The sequence below is a fragment of the Pteropus alecto genome, unplaced genomic scaffold (assembly GCF_000325575.1).
Source record: "Pteropus alecto unplaced genomic scaffold, ASM32557v1 scaffold312, whole genome shotgun sequence".
NCBI classification, from domain to species: Eukaryota; Metazoa; Chordata; class Mammalia; order Chiroptera; family Pteropodidae; genus Pteropus; species Pteropus alecto.
Genome location: NW_006433948.1, coordinates 1,290,487 through 1,309,323, shown reverse-complemented (window position 1 = coordinate 1,309,323; position 18,837 = coordinate 1,290,487). Strand labels below are relative to the sequence as shown.

At 50.9% G+C, this 18,837-nt stretch overlaps 1 protein-coding gene and 1 pseudogene across 2 annotated transcripts in view; one reads left to right on the top strand and one right to left on the bottom strand.

The window, feature by feature from the left end:
- Positions 1–18,598, bottom strand: part of STARD8 (StAR related lipid transfer domain containing 8) — a 67,424-nt gene extending 48,826 nt beyond the window's left edge. For both annotated transcript variants that reach the window (XM_015586729.2, XM_006908511.3), the window contains exons 1-2: positions 18,317–18,598; positions 5,145–5,178 (exon numbers count right to left, since the gene is read on the bottom strand). In XM_015586729.2, coding sequence (XP_015442215.1) covers positions 5,145–5,178; positions 18,317–18,361 — 79 coding nt within the window. In that variant the 5' untranslated portion in view covers positions 18,362–18,598. The remainder of the gene's footprint in view (positions 1–5,144; positions 5,179–18,316) is intronic.
- On the top strand, positions 6,673–7,762 carry LOC102894978 (annotated as a pseudogene).
- Positions 18,599–18,837: the final 239 nt, after the last annotated feature.

The window sequence follows — 18,837 nt, the reverse complement described above, 5'->3', positions numbered from 1 at the left end:
TGCTCCAGGGGACTCAGAATTCTGGAGATGTGATGAGAGATGAAGCAAGAAAGATAGGTCGTTTCAGTTCTGAAGGACCTTGAATGTCAATGCAATGAAGTTGGACTTTGACCAAAGGAAGGGAACCATCGAAGGTTTTTGAGCACGGTGAACTTTTTGTTTTAAAGAGAGAACTCTGGCAGCAGTGTGGCAAGTGGACTGGAAGGGAAACCACGGTGGCAGGGAGACCAGTTTTGCAGCTGTAGCAAACATCCATGCCAGAGTTGCTCAGGGCCAAGATGGAGGGAAAGATTCAGGAAATATTACAGAGAAGTTTTATGGGTATAATCTGGCGACTGGATGGCAGCAAATGAGAGAAATGGAGGAGTCTAGGTGATTTCCATGATTCCTTCTCCAGTGACTGGGTAGATGATGGCGCATTAACCGAGAAATAGAAATAGAGTCCTGGAGAAGGAGAAGATTCCCAAGAGAATGATAAATAATTATGATCTGCAGTGTTGAATCTGAAGAATTCATGAGACCTTCCGCTGGAAGTGTCTAATAGCACTTTACAGGTCTTTTCCAGACCTGTCACTCCATTTGCAAGTCCCGTTCCTTCAACAGCCCCTGCGTAGTAGCCATCCTATATGAACCAGCCCTTGTTCCCATCTAGATTAGCCCATACTGTGAAAATGGCCAACCAGGCTGGGCCTCAAAACAATCGGCTCATCTGCATCTGTAAGCCTGGGCCTGACTTTCTGTTTCACACTCCTGCCTCTGGAACCTGGGCTTCCCAACCTCTTTAGGCCCCCAAGGAAACTGTTCCACTCCTCCGCAGGTCTGGAAATCTTACCCCATCCCAAAGAACATCTTGAAATTGCCCTTTGCACTGACCCCATCCCTGCCTCTCCCTCCTTTCGGTCTGACTCTGGCACGGGGGGCGGGAGATGGAGTCAGAGTACAGAGGACCTTGGGACCTTCTAGTTCAACTTTCTCATTTTTCAGACAAGGAAACTGAGGCCCAGGAAGGGAAGACAAGTAACTCAAGGTCACAGAAGGAATTAATGTCAGACCAGGAATTAGATCTTAGAATTCTCAACGCACAGTCCAGTGTGTTTTTGCCTTGGCGGAATTCACTATAGATCATGGTTGAAAGATTTCCTGTCTTAAATGATAATCAATTCCAGATACTCCCTAAGTAAGTAGACCTTTCCATTATGGCACATTGCCCTGTAAAATATCCGTCAAATGGTAAATAAGCTATGCCCTGCAAACGGTCTTCATACAACAGCAAAGGCAAAATGACAAGATCTGTCAATAATCAGTCACGAGAATTATTTCATCATTTTCAAAAGCGAGGAAGTCAACTGAATTATTATTCCGATGATTTTCGTAGGCTCGGTATTTCAGTCTACTGCCCTCCTGAGCCTTGGAACTGATGCCCAATAGAAAATAATGTATTGTTTCTACTTTCTTCCTTTTAGAGTGGTCTCCCCGTCCCCTCAGAGCTGGAGGGAGGGGTCTGGTGCTGAGGCCAGACCTGCAGCCAGGCTGGAGCCAGTTGGGTTGGAGACTGGGGCTCTTGTTACAGGCCAACTAATACCCCCCAGGTTGCCTCAGCCATTTCGGCAGGAGCCTGGAGAGAAGCCCTGAATGGCCTCGGGCAACAAAGGAGCTTTGTGTACTGGGAGCAAGGGGCCTGGGGAGGATTTGGTGCAAGGGAGGTGAAAGGGCAGGTCGGCAGCCTCCTCGCCTCGCCTCTGTGGTCCCCTGGGAAGGGGAGCTGATGGGCTAAGCAGAAGGGTGAGGTGTGGAAGTGACGGAGTCACTGGATTTCAGAGCAGCAAGATGCCTCAGAAGTCATTTAGACCAAACCATCCATCTTAGAGTCGGGGACACTAAGGCCAGAGAGGGGAAGGGATGAGCCCAAGGTCATACAGCTGGCAAAGGGCGGAGCCAAAACCGAAAGCTACAGTTTCCGGTTCCCCGATCAAGTGTTCTCGCTTCAGTACCTGTGAGGCAGTTCAGAACTGAGGATTTTGTTTGGAGGGAGAAGGTTCCTTTTAGGCTCCAGAACTTATTTCCATCTCGGGAGCAATTCATGCTTAAGCAACATGGAGGGAGGACTTGGAAAAACTATGAAATGATGCAGGGAGCCCGAGAGCAAGCAGCGAGCCCCTTGGAGTGAGCCTCAAATGTCTGAACCTCCTCCTGACCTGCTGGTTTGCATCGCCATGGCTCGCTCTGTGTTTTCCTTTGCTCGATATTGTTATATACAGCGGCTGATTCAGAGCGATGTGCCGATGTCTTGAATTGTGATAGATACATATCGAATTCAATCGATATTAGGAAAGATGTAATGAGTACCTCAAACCTTAACTTCCTAGATATTACAGCGTAGAGTGAGGTTATGATTTAAAATTGGTTGAGTTAAAGAAAAATAATAAGCATATAATGGCACACGATGAAATGATGACAAAGATTGTGAAGTCACTTATCGAATAAGTAAAATCGGAAAACTGTACAGGTGGATTCTGGGATCATGAGAGCAGCACCGTCAAAGGTCATTCGGGCCATCCCCCTGGGCCTGGGCAGGCCTATATATGTGGAAGCTGGTTGGACATTTCTAATGCTCTCCTATGAAGACGATGCCAAAGGTTTGCTCTGTCAACGAGACAACTTAAGACAAAAGCAGTAGTGTTTCAGAGAAAACTTGGATGGACTGATCTTAACAGGAAGAAGATTACACATGCAAATCGCATGCAACTGTCAGCTCTGAGCCACTGTCTCAGCTTTTTCTTCTCTGAAGACTCTCTGGTCGGTCCTCTCGTCCAGCGCCCCTGTTCTACTATGCTGGACGGGCTCAAGGGGCAGCTGGAATATGGTGGGTCAGAGAGGGGAAGGTTCTTAAGATCATCCAACCTTGAGCGGCACGGTCAAAACTGGATCCCGGGCCTCTTGAATCCCAAACTAACATTTATCCCACCACCGTCTCACGTTTCCTGCCCCATAGTTCTTTCTCCACTGTCTCGGACCTCATCCCATTTGCTGGGCTCTTTGAAGTTTGTAATGTACTGCCTCTTATGATCCGTATTAGAGCGCCATGCAATAAATTGCTCCATTTTATAGATATGCACACTGAGCCAGAGAGAGGACGTTCTTTGCCTTGGCTCACACAGTGCACCATGAATAAAATTTGGGCTAAAATCCAGGCCTCCTGATTCCCAGTGCCCTGCTGCTTCATTTGCGACATCCGCAAAAGTCGTAATTCGTGTTGGATTGTCCTTGGATCAGCCTAGAACAATGAGTTCATGTTTGCCCTTAAATAGACTTTTTCAAACTTTAACGTAAAGAATTAGCACGAAAAGCAGTCCCAGCTCGGCTCTGTAGGTGGCAATGTGTCGTGCCTGGCCCCGCCCCCCAAAAGTCACTCCTCTGTCTGCTGGAAGCCACGGACCACTCGGCCACCCGGTGCCCACCCTCCCAGGATTCAGCACTGGCGACTCAGCCTGGCACAGACATTCTAATGAGGCAACTTGGCAGCTGCAAGTGCATTCGTCTGGAGGGGGGGGTCACTATTTCAGGGCCTGAGGGCTTTCTTTTTAGCTTTTGCAGCTGGTGTCTCTGAAATGGAGAAGTGTATCCTGCCCCCAGTATGGGCAGCCCACAGATCTTGTGCCCCCAGAAGTCTCTGCTGCAGAGCAGGAACTGTGCTCAGCAAGAAGCCCTGGAATGGTGATGGGCGGAGGAGGCGGGGGGCGGGGAAGCAGATGTCTGCTGTGTGCTGATCAAAGCAGTGTTCCTGCATCAAAATAGGTCCCCTCTCATCTGCTGTCATGGCAATGCAAATAAACACCTCGCCCTGCTGGCGCTTCTTCTTTTTTAGCAGCTACCACCCAAGAACTCAGGGTCCTGGGGTGGAAAAGTCCTTGCAAAGTCACCAGATCCCTTCTTCTCTGTCTCCTGGCAAGACTGTGCCCAAACCAGCTCCAACCTCTTGGAGAGGTCCTCGGGATCTCGCACAGGTCCTTAGCATGCCACTTGTCGATTGGTGCCTCTCTGTTTCCAACCCTACCTGCCACCTAAGAGCCATGCTCATTCAAATTATGAGCTCTTCCTGATGAAAAAGTGAAGCCGATGGGAGTGGCCAAGGGCGGGCTGGGGCCCAGGTGGCCTAGCTAACTTCAGCAAAGCCCAGCCAATGGCGTTTAGGCTCTGGTGGTACATTTGTCCCTGGCCAATATCTTTTTTCTTTTCCTCCCCAGAGCTGTCCCCTTCCTCTAGAGCAGAGGTCCCTGACCTTTTTGGCACCAGGGACCGGTGCTCCTATGAGAATCTAATGCCTGGTCATCTGAGGCGGAGCTGAGGCGGTGATGCTGGCGCCGGGGAGCGGCTGCAAATACAGATGAGGCTTCGCTCGCTGGCCTATGGCCCACCTTCTACTGTGCGACCCGATTCCTCACAGGCCGCGGACCGATACTGACGCACAGCCCGGGGGTTGGGGACCCCTGCAGTGTAGACGACTGTGTCCTCCTCAAAAGAAGGGAGATGCCCCCAGAATGCCACCCACCTGTCCACACCCAAGTAGGACACCAGAGGCAGAAGGGAGACAGGGAGTCAGGCTCAAAGAAACTTGTTAGAGAGAAGATGGAATTGTTTTTTCCCTCGAGGCTATATAAACGCACCCCGCCGGTCCTAAGCCTCTTGGAAACCTTCCAGATAAAGCAAATGGTGGGAATACCGCAGACACTGACTCTCAAAGGTCAAGGCTCTTTCCTTCACCCCCCACTTACCTGTTCCCTTTCCCAGCACCCCTCCCACCCTTAATATACTTCCCGGTGGGAAAAAGGCCTCAGAAAACAAGGGCGGCTGCCACCTGCTGACAGCTCTTCCAGGAGATCCTCCCTTAGCCCCCGTGCAGAGAAAACGCTCCATCAGAGTAGTCGAAGAAGCTCTGCGCGCTCGCTTGCTTCCCAAAGGCAAGGCCAGAGGAGTCGAGGAGTCCAATGCCCACTGGAGGGAGACAGAGAGGGCGTCTCCACATTTTGCGTCTAGGCCGTTAGCTCCACTGCCAGGAACCTGATCGGCCAGCCCAATCAGAGCACTGAGAAGCTCCGTCCCGGGCCCGCGGCCTGTCACCGGTGAGTCCCGCCTCACACACTTACCCGCATTCTTCCTCCCCCGCAGCGACGGGAAGCACTGCAAAGGAAACAGAGACACGGGCAGTCAGAACCGGGAGGGATCTTTGAAGTCAGCACGTTCGATTGACCCATTTTACAGAAAGACGCGCTGAGGCCTGCGGAAAAAAGGGAAAGGAGGTACAAGTAGGGAGCGAGTAGAGCCTGGAAGCCCAGAGTCCCGACTATCTGGCTCATAATACTTTGTCCCACTCGACTGGCTGACTCCGCTGGTTCCCCTCACTCTCAGCGAGTAGGGAGCACCCACAAGTCAGGGGACTGGACACAGTCTGCACAGCTCGCAGTGCTGTTCCCAGGCCTGCCGATAACGATGCTCAGGGAATCAGACGGGTTGGCTTGGCACATATCGCATCTGGCATAGCATCGACCCGGTTAGAAGCAAGGTGTGTTGCTAGAAAGAGCAGTATTTAGAATTGGAGAACTCAAGTTCAGGGTCGCCTTCCTCTTCTTAGTGATTATGTGACATTGGACATAACCTCTTGAGCCTCGGTTTCTGCATCCATAAGCCCCTATAGGATAGTAATAATCCCGACCTCATGGGCTTTGTGAGAAATTAATGTACCTGAAAGCACTTTGTTAAATGATAAAGCACATTATAAATTTATTTATCCAACAAATATGTCTAGAGCACCGATGGCCTTCAAAGTACTATGCTAGATGTTAAGGATATAGCGATGATTTAGACAGGTAAGGGCCCTGTCTTCATGGAGCAGGGACAAATAATAAACAGGTAGACAAACAAAAAAAATAAGAAAATTTCAGACATCACTAAGAAGCAAAAGGAGAAACCTCTTTTCCACTTATTTAGATCTTTCTTTCATTACCTTTTTTTTAGTTTTCAACATATAGATTCTATACATGCTTTGTAATATTTCTAACTATCTCAATTTTCTAAGATTATTGTGTTTTATGGTATTTTATGGTATTTTCTTTAAAATGATTTTTATATTCTAGGCTTACATAGCTAGAACATAGAAATTAGATTCATTTTCCACGTGTTGACCTTATAACTTACAACCTTGCTAAACTCATTCGTTCTAAACATTGTTTTATAGATTCTTTGGGTTTTCTACATAGATGATGGTGTCGTCTATGAAGAGGAGCAGTTCTATTTCTTCTCCCCACCCCCCACACCAATCAACACAGTTTTTATTTCTCTTCTTGGCTTATTGTTTTGGCTAAGGCAAGAAATATATTTTATAAACCAATATATTCGAACTTCCATTTCCAGGAAAAAATTAAGTGGATACACTTTTCCCTATTTTTTTTTTACTAAGTACAACTGAAATCTATGAACATCATACATATAAAACAAACATAAGACTCTAAAAGGACCTCAGAACCTGAAGAATAACTGGGCCATGGATTTCCTGGGCTTTTTGTCTAATATATCCCAGACCATGTGCTGGAACAACTAGAAACCTGAAAACACAAAGTGTCAGGGAAAGCTTGCTCTCTCTAGCCAAGGGGCCAGGAAAGGAAAAAGCCCAACAAGATGGAAAACTTTCAGAGAAGAATTCACCTGCTGCTATTGTCAAAGATCGTGGCCTCTACTCTCAGCAAAGGCCAAGTAGGGAACCTAGACTTTTACCCTTGTCCTACTGTAATATGGCGTCCTCCTCCTTCCTTCACGGTGACCATAAAAGGCCCTGTGGAGAAGCAAGACTCTCACCCCAGTCTGGAGGTAAGAACCCCACCCCGCTACACACACACACCGTGGCATCGGTTGGGGATCACGTCAGAAGCAGTATTGAGCTGTCCTTCCCAGCTGCGTGCTGTAAGCAGAGGCGTCATGAGAAGCCTGAATTTCCACCTCTGCACATTTCCCCCCGGGACACTGAAAGCGGGGCATCCACCTCATCCAGGATTAAGGGTGTCGCACCACGTCATTCGCTCAATGCTGGAGCGTCAGAAGGTGTCTGGAGACATTCTCAGCTTTTATAACTTGTTCTGTCGCATGTAAGATATTGCTATGTTTCTTCCTTTTGCTTGACTCTGTGATGGTTTCTATGCATCAGATGTGACAACCACCTCCCCAGTCCTGGTCTTGTGTAGGAGATGAAACTGGTCGTTCAACCTTGCCCTAGCTCTTGGCTGTCCTTCAACCCTTTGTGATTGTCAGAGCAGCCTATCATAGTTTCAATCAGTCCCAGTTTGGGGGGCTCTGACGGCCTCGGGCACGCTGCGAGAATACGGGGTGCATGGGGGGCGCTGGTACTCTGCGTCTCAGCTGCAGAAGATGACGAAGTGTTCAGGGGAAATCATCTACTGCGGGTTTGTGTTCGAGAAATCCTCCCTCTACGGGTGAAGAACTTTGGCAGCGACACCCACAACACGTACGGGGAATATCATGACCTGACCGCTGCAGGCGCTGTCACCCTGTGCTATGACACATGGGGGTCCGGCACTGTGCCCATGCCCACTTAATCCAGATCATGGAGATGGAGGAGCCTGCAGCCAGCAAGTGCCGCCGCCTGGCAGTCAAGCAGTTCCATGACTCCAAGATCAAGTTCTCGCTGCCCCATCGGGTCCTTCGTCGCCAGCACAAGCCACGCTTCACCACCAAGAGGCCTGACACCTTTTAGATGCGGGGCCTCCCCGTCCCCTGGTCTGCCCAAATAAACTCCTTGGGGAAAAAAAAATCAGAGACTTTGAAAAACAGGATGAGGTAGAGCGTGAACTTGGAGCAGAGGCCTGAACGACAAGCCTGAATGTGATGATCTGGGTGCAGAACATTCCAGGCAGAGGTCGAAGAGAAAGGCAGGGGCCAAATTATGCAGAGCTTGAAGGCCAGGGTGAGGATTTGGGCTTTGATTTAAATGACACTAGGTAGCCATTGGAGAGCATAGAACGGGAGAATGAGCAGATCTGACTTGCATTTTAGAAAGCTCGCTCGTGTGGGGAATGGATTGCGGAGCTAGAGTCGAAGCAGGCGGACCTCCCAGGAGAAAAGAAAAAAAAGGTTCTTCTTAGAGATAGAAAGGTCCTCTTGCCTTTATGCAGTCAGCCTTTAAACCAACCAAAAGGTCATCAGGAAAGGAGTTTGTCATGGTATTTGTCGTCTCTGTTATCCCCCAACAATGATTGCCACACCAGGTGCAGACATCAGTGATTTCTAATCCTAGGGGATTAGGCTTAGCCCTAGATCACTCTCAAATGCTAAAGGTCAGAGCCACCCGACAGAGCAGAAGACAACCTGGTAAATCTTCAACCCACTCCCGGCCGCAGGAGAGGGGAGGGGTAAGCCGTGACCCCGAGTTTTCATTGACAGAGCCCCTGAAGGATGTTAGTGTTAGGGAAATGGAAAATTCTGGAATGACATAGGTGTGAAAATGGAGAAAGACCAATCGAGAGAGAGACGGCTATGACATTCCCCTGCAACGCTACAAAGTGGACAAAAGGGGAGTAGTCCTAAATGTGACAATTCTGGGAAATTAGGTGACGAACTGACTGGTGGGACAGCCTGTGACTCTGCAGTCCTGTTCTATTCTTACGAAATTCCCTCTTCTCCCAACCTCCCCACCAAGCCGTCAAAGGTATAACAGAATTAAAGGTAGTTCGGGAGCTAATTAGGCTTTACATTTACACAGGAGTTTACAGATTACAAATAAGTGACCTTGTTTGACTGTCACAAACAGTCTGCGTGGTCGGTCTTATTCTTCTCACTTGGGGGCTCCGAACCCAACAGTCAGCAGTCTGGCAGTTACAGAGACCACCATTCTGGAAGAAGACCACTATGGGCGGTGACAGTCTGCCCATCTTATGGGTCCTTCATTCACTCATTCATTCATTCACTCGCTATGAGCCTCCTCAGGGCCGGGCCCTGTGCTGGGTACTCAGGGATTCAGCTACATCAGGTACTCCCAGCCCTTGGGGAATTCACGGCCAAGTTGGGAAGGGGCAGGGCGCGTGCACGAATCATCACAATCGCATGTAGAAGTCCTATTGGAAAGGATAAAGCCCTGTGGGACCGAGCAGAGAGAGCGATTAATTCCTGCATTGTCACGAGGACGTTGGAGAACGAAGCGGCATCTGGAACAGGTCTCGAAGGATGAATAGGGAGTTGTCGCTGAGGCAGACACGGGGGCAGAGAGCATGGCAGGCAGAAGGGACAACACAGAAATGGGCAAGGAGGTGCGGAAGCGTGTGCTTCGAGGAACTGTGCACCATCCGGCCAAAGAGCAGAGTGGCAGACAGTGTGAGGAGTGAGTCTGGAGCAGCGGGCGACGACCGGATCATGAAGGACCTCGGGGGTCACGTGAAAGAACTCGAACCTTATCCAGAGCCCAATAGGGAGCCATCGAAGAGGCCTAAACGAGGGACGAATATAGTCAGATTTATATTTCAGACTGTTATTCTATCTGTTGAGTAAAGAGTAGATTGGGAATGAGGATGGGGAGCGTAGAGAAAGCTGGAGACAGGGAGGGCAGAGCTGACTGGGGCAGGGGTCTTTGGGGCGGAAGGGAAGGGGCCGATATACGAACCATTTACACGGTAGAACCGAAGTCACCAATAGGCTGCGCGGGTGGATAAGACAAGAATCAAGGATGGATTCAAGGCTTCTGGCCTGGGCAAGTGGGTGGATGACAGGGCTACTAGCCAAGGCCAGGAACAGAGGAAAATGCGTGTTTGTGGGCTGGGGAGCAGGGGATGCACCTATAATGACGCTCATTGGGACCTGTCGGTCGGAGGGTCCGTGGAGCGCCCGCTCGGAGTACACCAGCAGCACATAGAGCGGCCAGACAGGAAAAGACAGATCAGGAGTTTTTGAGAGAAAAAGAGAATCATCTTGAAAAAAGAGAGCACCAGGGCCAAAGTGGGGGGTGGGGGTAGAAAGCTGGCTGCCCCGTGAGAAGTGGGGAGCTCTGACAGGGGTGGCTCAGAGACAAGCTGCAAATGCTCCTGACAGGTTTCATTCAGACCCTAGGACTCCTCCTCGGCCATCGTGGCCGGAATGGAACTTGCTCTCCGCAGCGTCCTCTCTGCTCGGCCTGCTTCCCCTCAGCTCCCCGGCCAGCCCTGGGCCACAGGCCCCTGCCTGGGGCCAGTCATGAGAGCACGTTCCTCGCATTCCAGCCTCCCCCAGCCCGCTCGGAGGAGCCACACAGAGCCCCATTCACAGCCCGACCCTCCCTCCCTTCCTCCCGTCCTCCGAGTGGGCCATCATCACCCCCAGGCAAAGCCATGTTCTGCCAACACAGACAACTGACGGCCGCGGTGGAGAACAGGCTCCCAGATCCCTGGGGAGCTGAGCCTTCTGCTTGGGGTCTCTCTGCTGGGAGGGGGTGCAGTGGCTTCGGTCCCTTGTGCATGCATGACTACATATCTGCGTTCCACACACTCAGCCGGCTCCTGAAGGCAGCGCCTACAACAGGCCTGTGTTGGGCTGGACACGGGGGTAGATGAGACACAGCCTGAGTCCTCGGGGGAGGTCTCAGCCGGGACGCAGATAGCTGGCGTACCCGGAGGGTGGTGTGAGGGCCGGGTCTGGATGGAACCTGCCACCAGGTCCCAAATTGGAGCGCTGGTGTCACGGTGCCACTTTTAAACCCCATCCCAGTGGCCTGGGAACATGTGCTGGGAGTGGATGCTGCACCGATTTCTTCCCTGGGGAGGGCTTTAGATCAGGCCCCACCAACACGGGCATTTGGGCCTTTTACCAATTCTTAGCTCGGCTTCAGATTTGTTGCCTGTAATGACAGGTAGGTCCCTGACAATTCTATCCTCTCATCACAAGGAAGAGGGTCGGGGACGTTCTCAGCAATGGAAGAAATGACTTCTAGAAAGTCTTTGTAGAATTCAGAGTCTGGGACCGGCTTTCGAGGAATCCCCAGAGAGTCTGTCCCTCTTCGTCCTCTCTCTGAGGGTTCGAGCTGTCTCTACTGGCTTGGAGTGCGGGGCCTCGCACAGACCCACTCCCCTTGCCTACCCCCCAGGAGTAGCGTGGTATAATACTCATTCACCCACGCCCGAAAGGGCCCCCAACCTGTACCCTTACAAATGCTGGTCTGCATATCATTCTAGAACTCACCCCGCGACAGAAATTCCTGCCACCTTGGACTCTTTCCACCTCAATTCCCTGCCGCCTGTCCTTCCCCGGTCCTCAGCCCTCACCTTCTCTGGCTTGGGCCCTACTTACTGTCCGTCCTCCCGCCTCCACAGCCAGGGAGGGGGCTGAGTGAGCAGCTGCAACCCCCAGGGGTTCTCTGGATAATCTCAGGAATGTCATATCCCAAAGACTGAACTTTCCCACCGGCCAGCGGGGACCCTCCTTCCTGCTCAGAGCTTGGGAGTCCTTCCAGGAGGGGGGCCTTAGACAGGGCTAGTGCAGGAGGCCACTGGAGGGGAGTGACACAGTGGTTCCACAGTGGAATGGAGCCTCTTTTCCAGACTAGGAACTAGTTTGACCAGGCACGGGTCGCAACATCACTGCTTCCTACTGTCCCCGATTCTAGGCCCTCGCAGGCAGGTAAAATTTATGTGATACGTGAGAAAACTGAGGGCACAAGCCACGGACCCCGAGTCGCCTCGGGCAACCAATCGAGTGTCCTCAGATTTAACTCAGATTTACTGAGCACCTACTATGTGGCAGGTCCTTTCACATATGTCATCGCTGCTATCAGTTGTGAACCAGGGAATATTCTCCCCGTGCGGTCGATGACGAAACGGAGGCTCAGCGTCCAGTTTCCAGCAGCTACTGCATTATCTCATCACACCACATTCTTCTCTCAAGCTCCCAGGGTGACCCGGCCCGGGGTACAGGAGAGGCCGGGCCAAGTCAGCCCACGCCCATTTCCAGGACCTCAAGGCCCGTTGCCCAACTTGGATCAACCGTGAAACTGGACTCCAAGGTCCCTGGCGATGGCACCAGCAGCTCAAGGAGTTCCACCGCCCACCCCCACGGTGAAACCTCTGACCCCACACCCCAGCCCAGGCCGCCTGAGCTGCTGTCCCCTGTGACTGTTACTGGTGACTTCGAAATGCAGGCCAGGCCCTGGCTCCCAGACTTCCCAAGCCTCCAGCTGTTCTCAGGCTTTAGCGGCTGCAGGGAGGACTGGCCTCTAGTGCAGGCTCATTTCCCTGAGCCCCGGCTCCCCTCCCCTCCCCAGGGACCTTCAGTGGAAATCACTGACATTTGGGAGGTTGTCTTTTTCCTTCACTTGGCCTGGACATTCAGAGCAGTATATGTGAAATATAATGAGAAGGGCAGAAATGGAAGGACTCTCAGAGAAAAACCCATCTAAGCCCCTCATCTTATAGGTGGAGAAGACGGACTTTAGACCTAGATTATCTGGGTTTCAAATCCCAAGTTTATCACTTAAGAGCTGTGTGACCTTGGATAAGTTGCCAAACCTCTCTGTGTGTCAGTAAAATGAGGATAATGAGGATAAAAACACTTGCCTTGCAGAATTCTCGTGATGGTGAAATGAGCTGATCTATGTTCAGGGCTCGGAAGTGTCTACCACGTAGAATGTGCTCTATGAATGTTAGCTAACATTAGTTCTAACTTTCTCTAGTGCTTTCAGGGAAAAAAAAAACAAACCTGCCCTTGTCCACCTGATCTGCAGCCTTTTCTGGTCAGGTATGTCCCCTAGCAGCCTCGGCTCATATTGCTTTTGACACCAAAGAAGCCGAAGGCAATGTGAGAATTTGGTTCAAGACATAAGTCAGAGTCAAAGCTTTGCTTCCTGCAACCCATCTCATACGGTGACATTTTCTGGACTGAATCAGTCGTACCTACCCACAGGGCACTTGGGGGTTATAGCCACTAGACAGAAAGCTAGGGACGGGAGGGGGGACGCCCTACAGCTGTTTCGCTAACTATTACTGATCTCCCCAGGGCCTAACGCATTGCCGGTCACATAGTAGGCCCTGGATACATACTGCCGGTTGAATGAGTAAAGGGAGGCATTCGCGAAGCCTATTCCCAGCCTGAGGAACTCCCCGCCGCACCATTTCATTCAAGATAAAAATAAACGTCTCAACAGGCCTTGCCACCTTCAGTCCATGTCATCCCCACTACAGCCTCATGACGTAGGGACCGTAATTCCCCAGTATGCAAACGATAACGATGGTGAATGGCTGCTACGTGCCAGGCACTTTTCTAAGCCATTTAGACACATGAAATCATTTAAGCCCCGTAATAACTTTATGAGGTGGGTACTATTATTAGCTCCATTTTACAGAGCAGGAAACTAAAGCTCAGAGGAATGAAGTCACTCTCTCAGTGTCGCACAGCTAGTAGAGGGCTTGGCACCATCGTACTCTAGAGGTCCTGGCCTTTTCATTGCGTCAAGTGCAGCAAAGTCAAACTCCCACACACAAATTAGCAACTGTGTCACTTTGGCCCTTTCTCCCATGGCCATTCATACCCAATCCCTACATCCGGGCACGTCCCCGGCTCTTTGCCTCGTCCCTCTCCTGACTGCAACTTTCCTCTTCCTTGCAGAAGCTTCTCTTCTCTCTCCCGCCATGGGTCATCCCTTCAGATTCTAATCCAATTGCCACGTCTCAGCGGACGAGACTTAGTGGACTTGCTCAAGACCACTCAGCCTTGATGTGACAGAGGGGGATGCTGCCTTGCTTAAGTGGTTTTGCCATGACCCGGGAGTCCATGTCATAACTCCTTTGTTTGGATCCAGTAATCAAGAGGTAGCTGTATGTACAAATCTCAGATATACACACACAAACTCAGGCTATCTGAGTAGGTGGTGAGCTCCACATCGTTGGAGGTGTGCAACAGTATCTGGCCATCCTCTTGGAATGCAGGAATGGCATCCGGACGATTCCAGGGTCTCTATGCATTCCTATGCTCTCCTGGATTTTCTACACTCCCTTCTGCCCCTCCCAAGGCAAATACACACTGAATGTGGCAAATTGGTCTTGCTTGGGATGACAAGGGCAAAGGTCTGGAAAAGTAGGGATGTCCTGGGGGCTGGGAGTGAAACTGCTGAATCATCAGTCATTGTCACACTGTCAGCCCTATGTTGCCAGGTTGATTCCCACACTGGGAAGTTGTGAGCTGGCCTAGGGGCCCAAGGTGTGAACAAGCAGATGGGCTCACACGAGCATATGAGCCTGCGGAGGGGTGCCTGAAAATGTCCTTGTGTGTCCTCGGGTGGGCGCAAGGGAAGCTCCGTGTACATATGCACTTTTTCTTAATAATAATTATTTTTTTATTTATTATGGCGACATTAACAAAATCCAATAAGTTTCAAGTGTACAATTCAACAGTAAGTAATATATATATATTGGACTGTGTGTTAACTGCCCATAGTTAGATGTTCTGTTTTATGCCTATACCATATTGTTTTAATTACTATAGCTTTGTAGCATAGTTTGAAATCAGGAAGTGTGATGCCTCCAGCTTTGTTCTTCTTTCTTAGGATTGCTTTGGCTACTCAGGGTTTTTGTGGTTCCAAACAAATTTTAAGATTGTTTTTTCTATTTCTGTGAAAAATGCCATTTGGATTTTACTTATTTTTTTTTATTTTTGTTTTTATTTTTTATTTAATTTATTGGGGTAACATTGGTTAATAAAATTATATGTTTTAAGTGCACAGTTTAATAATACATCATATGTATGTATTGCATTGTGTGTTCACCACCCAGTTATTTATTTATTTTTAAAATTAATTAATTTTTATGGCGACATTAACAAAATCCAATAAGTTTCAAGTGTACAATTCAACAGTAAGGCATATATATATTGCGCTGTGTGTTCACCACTCCTAGTTAGATTTCTTTTGTCACCACACATTTGACCCCTTTTACCCCATCTACCTCTCCCCTCCCCCTTTCCCTCGGGGCATGTCTACGAGTCTGTTTGTCTGTCATGTTTGTTTGTTGCTTTTAGATTTATATCCCGCATATAAGTGATGCCTTGCAGTGTGTCGTGCAGTTTTCAACTTTTTCTGTCTGGTTTATTTCGCTTAGCATTCTTATCTCAAGATCCTTCTATGGAAAACGGTATGGACGAAACAGTCCCGTGCGCGCGCATGGGGAAGTGCGAGGCTGGATGGGGGACTCATCTGTGGACTTGGTTGTGCTCAGAGACCGTCAGTACCTTCCTGCCTCCAGAGAAGACACATCGGACATGTGAGGAAGTATTTCTCCTGGGTTCGTCTCACATCCAGGCATCCTGGCCCGTGGCTGCCTCTAGCCCCCAGTGTAGCTCAAAGCAGTCCTGGGGCCCTGGCCTCCCTCTTGCCACCTTCCCAGTATCCCTGGCTTCTGCAATGTCACCCTTCAGCTCCCCAATGGGTCGCTTCTGGTCCTAGACTCAGGCAGGGCCAGAGTAGAGTTCCGGGGGGAGGGGGGCTGCCTGTGGCAAAAGAGCAAAGACCGCCTGAGAACTGAACCCTGGGGTTTCTACATACGGAAGAACCCTCGTTCTTCACTTTGGTGCCCCTAGTGCATGGTTCACACATCTGCTTCCAACAAGTCACGTGTGTCGACCACGTGCTCCATGCCAGGCGCTTTAAAGACACGAGCTCCCCAAATCGTCATGGCATCTGTGTGAGGCAGACACTGGTTTTGCAGACAAGGAAACTGAGGCTCATAGAGGATCCGCTCGAAGGCACACAGCTAGTAGGTAGGTGGGCGTGTGTCTTGGGTCGGGGGACGGAATTCAAACTGAGGTTTATCTGTATCCCTGCTCCTCGAACCTCTCCAGCGGAAGGGGAACTCCTCGCGGAGTGAGAAGCAGGGGCTCGGGTTCCTATCAGGCCCCTAAGAAGGTGCGATGAGGTGATCCAAAAGGGCAGCCACGGGATCGCTCCCGGGGGGCCTGGCTCAGAGGAGGCAGGGAGCTCACAGCAGCCCTTGCCCTTGACTGGGCTTACAAGCCCAGAAGGCCCGCCTGTCTGACGGGGCCTCGAAGCGGTAGCACTGGAAAAGCAGACACGAAACCCAAGCGTGTGTGCGGGTCTGACAGGCTGCCTCCTAGCCCTGAGATCTAAAACCATGTGTTGATTCGCGTCCGCCACAGCCCTCTGCGTACACATGCACGCACGTGTGCCTTTGCACTGGGTGCATGCTTTTGTATGTCTACATAATGTCGTGTATGTGCCTGGGTCTGCGTGTGCCTATGCGCTTGCGCATAGAAGGACATGCATTTGTGTGCATGTGCGCCTTCTTCTGCATGTGCGTGCAGGGAAATGTGTGAGTTTACATGCTTGTGGCTTGTGTGTGCATGTGCATTTGTGTGTGTTTGGCTCTGTGTGTGTCTGTGTGCATGCTTGAATGGCGTGTCTGTGTGTGTGTGTGTGCGCGCGCGCATAGCTGAGCGCATACATTCTGTGTTTGTGGACACGCACATGAGCGAACGTGTCTGGGACCTAGGGTAGACATCCCTGGGGGCTTTCCTACCCCAGCAACCTGTAAGAGGTTGGCATGGGCTGGGAGTGTTTGCTGGGAGTCTGAAAGAGCAACGTAATCATCTTTTTAGCTCTGTCTCCCATCCTCTCCTCCCCATCCATCCTCACCGCCATCACAGCCTCCTCATCGCCCAAGACCTCTGCATCGCCCAAGATCTCCGCATCACCTGAGACCACTGGAGTGTTTTTCTTAGCAGCATCCATTTAATTATATCGCTACGTCACAAAAATCCCCTCTATCCCCTAACACAACAGCTTTGGCATTTCGTGGATCAGGAAGACAATGTTTCAATAAATAAATAGGGGAACGGTCAGAGTGTCGCAAACCTTTTCATTTCTCCCAGGACAGATATTTAAAAAATCTCTCACTCCTATTTCACAAAAGCGAGATCGTTTGTCCCTCACCCCCACGAGAAGGGTATAATAATCTCCAAATAAAGAACAGTCTTTTGCGTTGAATTAATTTAGCTTTTTGAAAAGTGCACTATATTATCCTCACTTTTCTCTCATCGCATTGCAGAGAAAATCATTCAGGACTCGCTCCGGCTGGGGCCCGCGGACGCACAGGTCAAGTCCAAACCCTGCGAGAGGCAGCCCCTGCTTCCTCCTCGCTACGTCCTCTGCCCTCGAACCCTGCGCTTGAGGCGCATCATGACACCAGCCCTTTCCCCGACCCGCCACCACTTGACTGCCTCCAGAGTCTTGCTCACGAAGTGCCCTCTGCCAAGCATGCCTGGAATGCCCTTCCCCCCTTTCAGGGCTGACAAACTCTCCTCTTCCTCCGAGGCTCAGGCTCAGCCCAGATGTGACCTCCTATGAAATCTTTCCAAGTCCCTTCTGGTGGTGGACGCGATCTCTCCTTGCAAGGGTCCCAGTCCTTCCTCATCCCAGCTTACAGTCAGGCTAGTTATTCGAAAGTCTCGCTACCGAGTTGAAATGTGGGGAGCCACCAAGGACTTAGGGGTTCGGATCTGAACTCTGCCAGGCGTAGCCGAGTGACTCTATGTCCGGCATATAGAGGACAGTGAATAAATATCAGTTCCTTGGTTCTTGAGAGCAGAGCTCATGCCTTGCATGACCGTGTGGGTCCTGTCGTGCTCTGATACATTCTGTGTCCGCGATATAGTAGGCACTCGACAAATATCTACTGGCCGAATGACTACCGTAGTGATTGGCATATGGTAGTAGGTGCTTGATAAAGATTTGTCACTTTTCTTAAAACCTTTCTGAAGACAGAAGCCATGTCCCTTTTTGCCTTTGTATGGTGCCTAGGACAGAGTAAGTACTTGATATTCGTTGATGGAGATTAGTAATAATAAGGATCATAATAATAGTTACCATTACTCAGGTAGAGACATACATGCCAGGCATCATGCTAGGAACTTTACACACATCACCTCTTATATTTGCAAACATTTAATCTACGAACAATAACACCGACCTCATCACCCTATAAATGCCGTGTCGCTATGGTCCTCATTTTGAACCTGAGGAAACTGGGGCTCAGAGAGGTTCAGAATCCTGCCTTGCTGGCAACAGAGGCAAGTTTTATGAAAAAGAGCCAGCTAGCCTACCTAATGTCGTGGGAAGGCAGCAGAAGCTCACACAGCTGGTTAAATGACAAAGGCGGGACTTGAACCCAAGGCTTCCTACTGCTAAGGTGTCTCAGAAGCTTGCGCGCCTTCTGGCCAGCGCGCACTGGTCCCCAGCTGCCTCTGCCTCCGGAGCGCTGGGGTGGGCTGGGGCCGGGCAGCCACTTACCTTCACTTTTCTGAAGCAAGCCCAGAAAACGTCCAGCAGCGGCATGGTGGGGCACGGGGAGCTGGCAGGGCCTGGCAGAGCTGCGCTGGGCACAGGCGTCTCCCTCTCTAGGGATCAGGCTAGAGGGGACCGGGGGCTCAGCGAGAGCCAGCCCTGGCCCTGCGCTCCATCAGCCGGCACTGCGCGGGGAGGGGAGAGGCGGAGAGCAGGGGCCGGGCCGTCCAGAGCTCGGCTCGCCTCCACCCAGGGCGCCTCCTGGAGGGCCGGCCAAGGGAGGGAAGAAGGGAGGGAGCCAGGGAGAGAGGCTAGCTAAGGAGGAGGGACCTGGAGGCGGGTCACTGATTCAAACTCGGCACCGTTAACCAGTTGGCTGTGACTGGACAGCAGTGCCAATTGAAATTCTCTGAGCATGACAGTTCCCAAGCGTGGCGTGTCCAGCCTGCCTGCTTGCCTCCCGCCAAATGACACACGGGCTCTCCCCAGGGGCCCCCGGGTACAACCGAGACCACACGGGCTGAGGA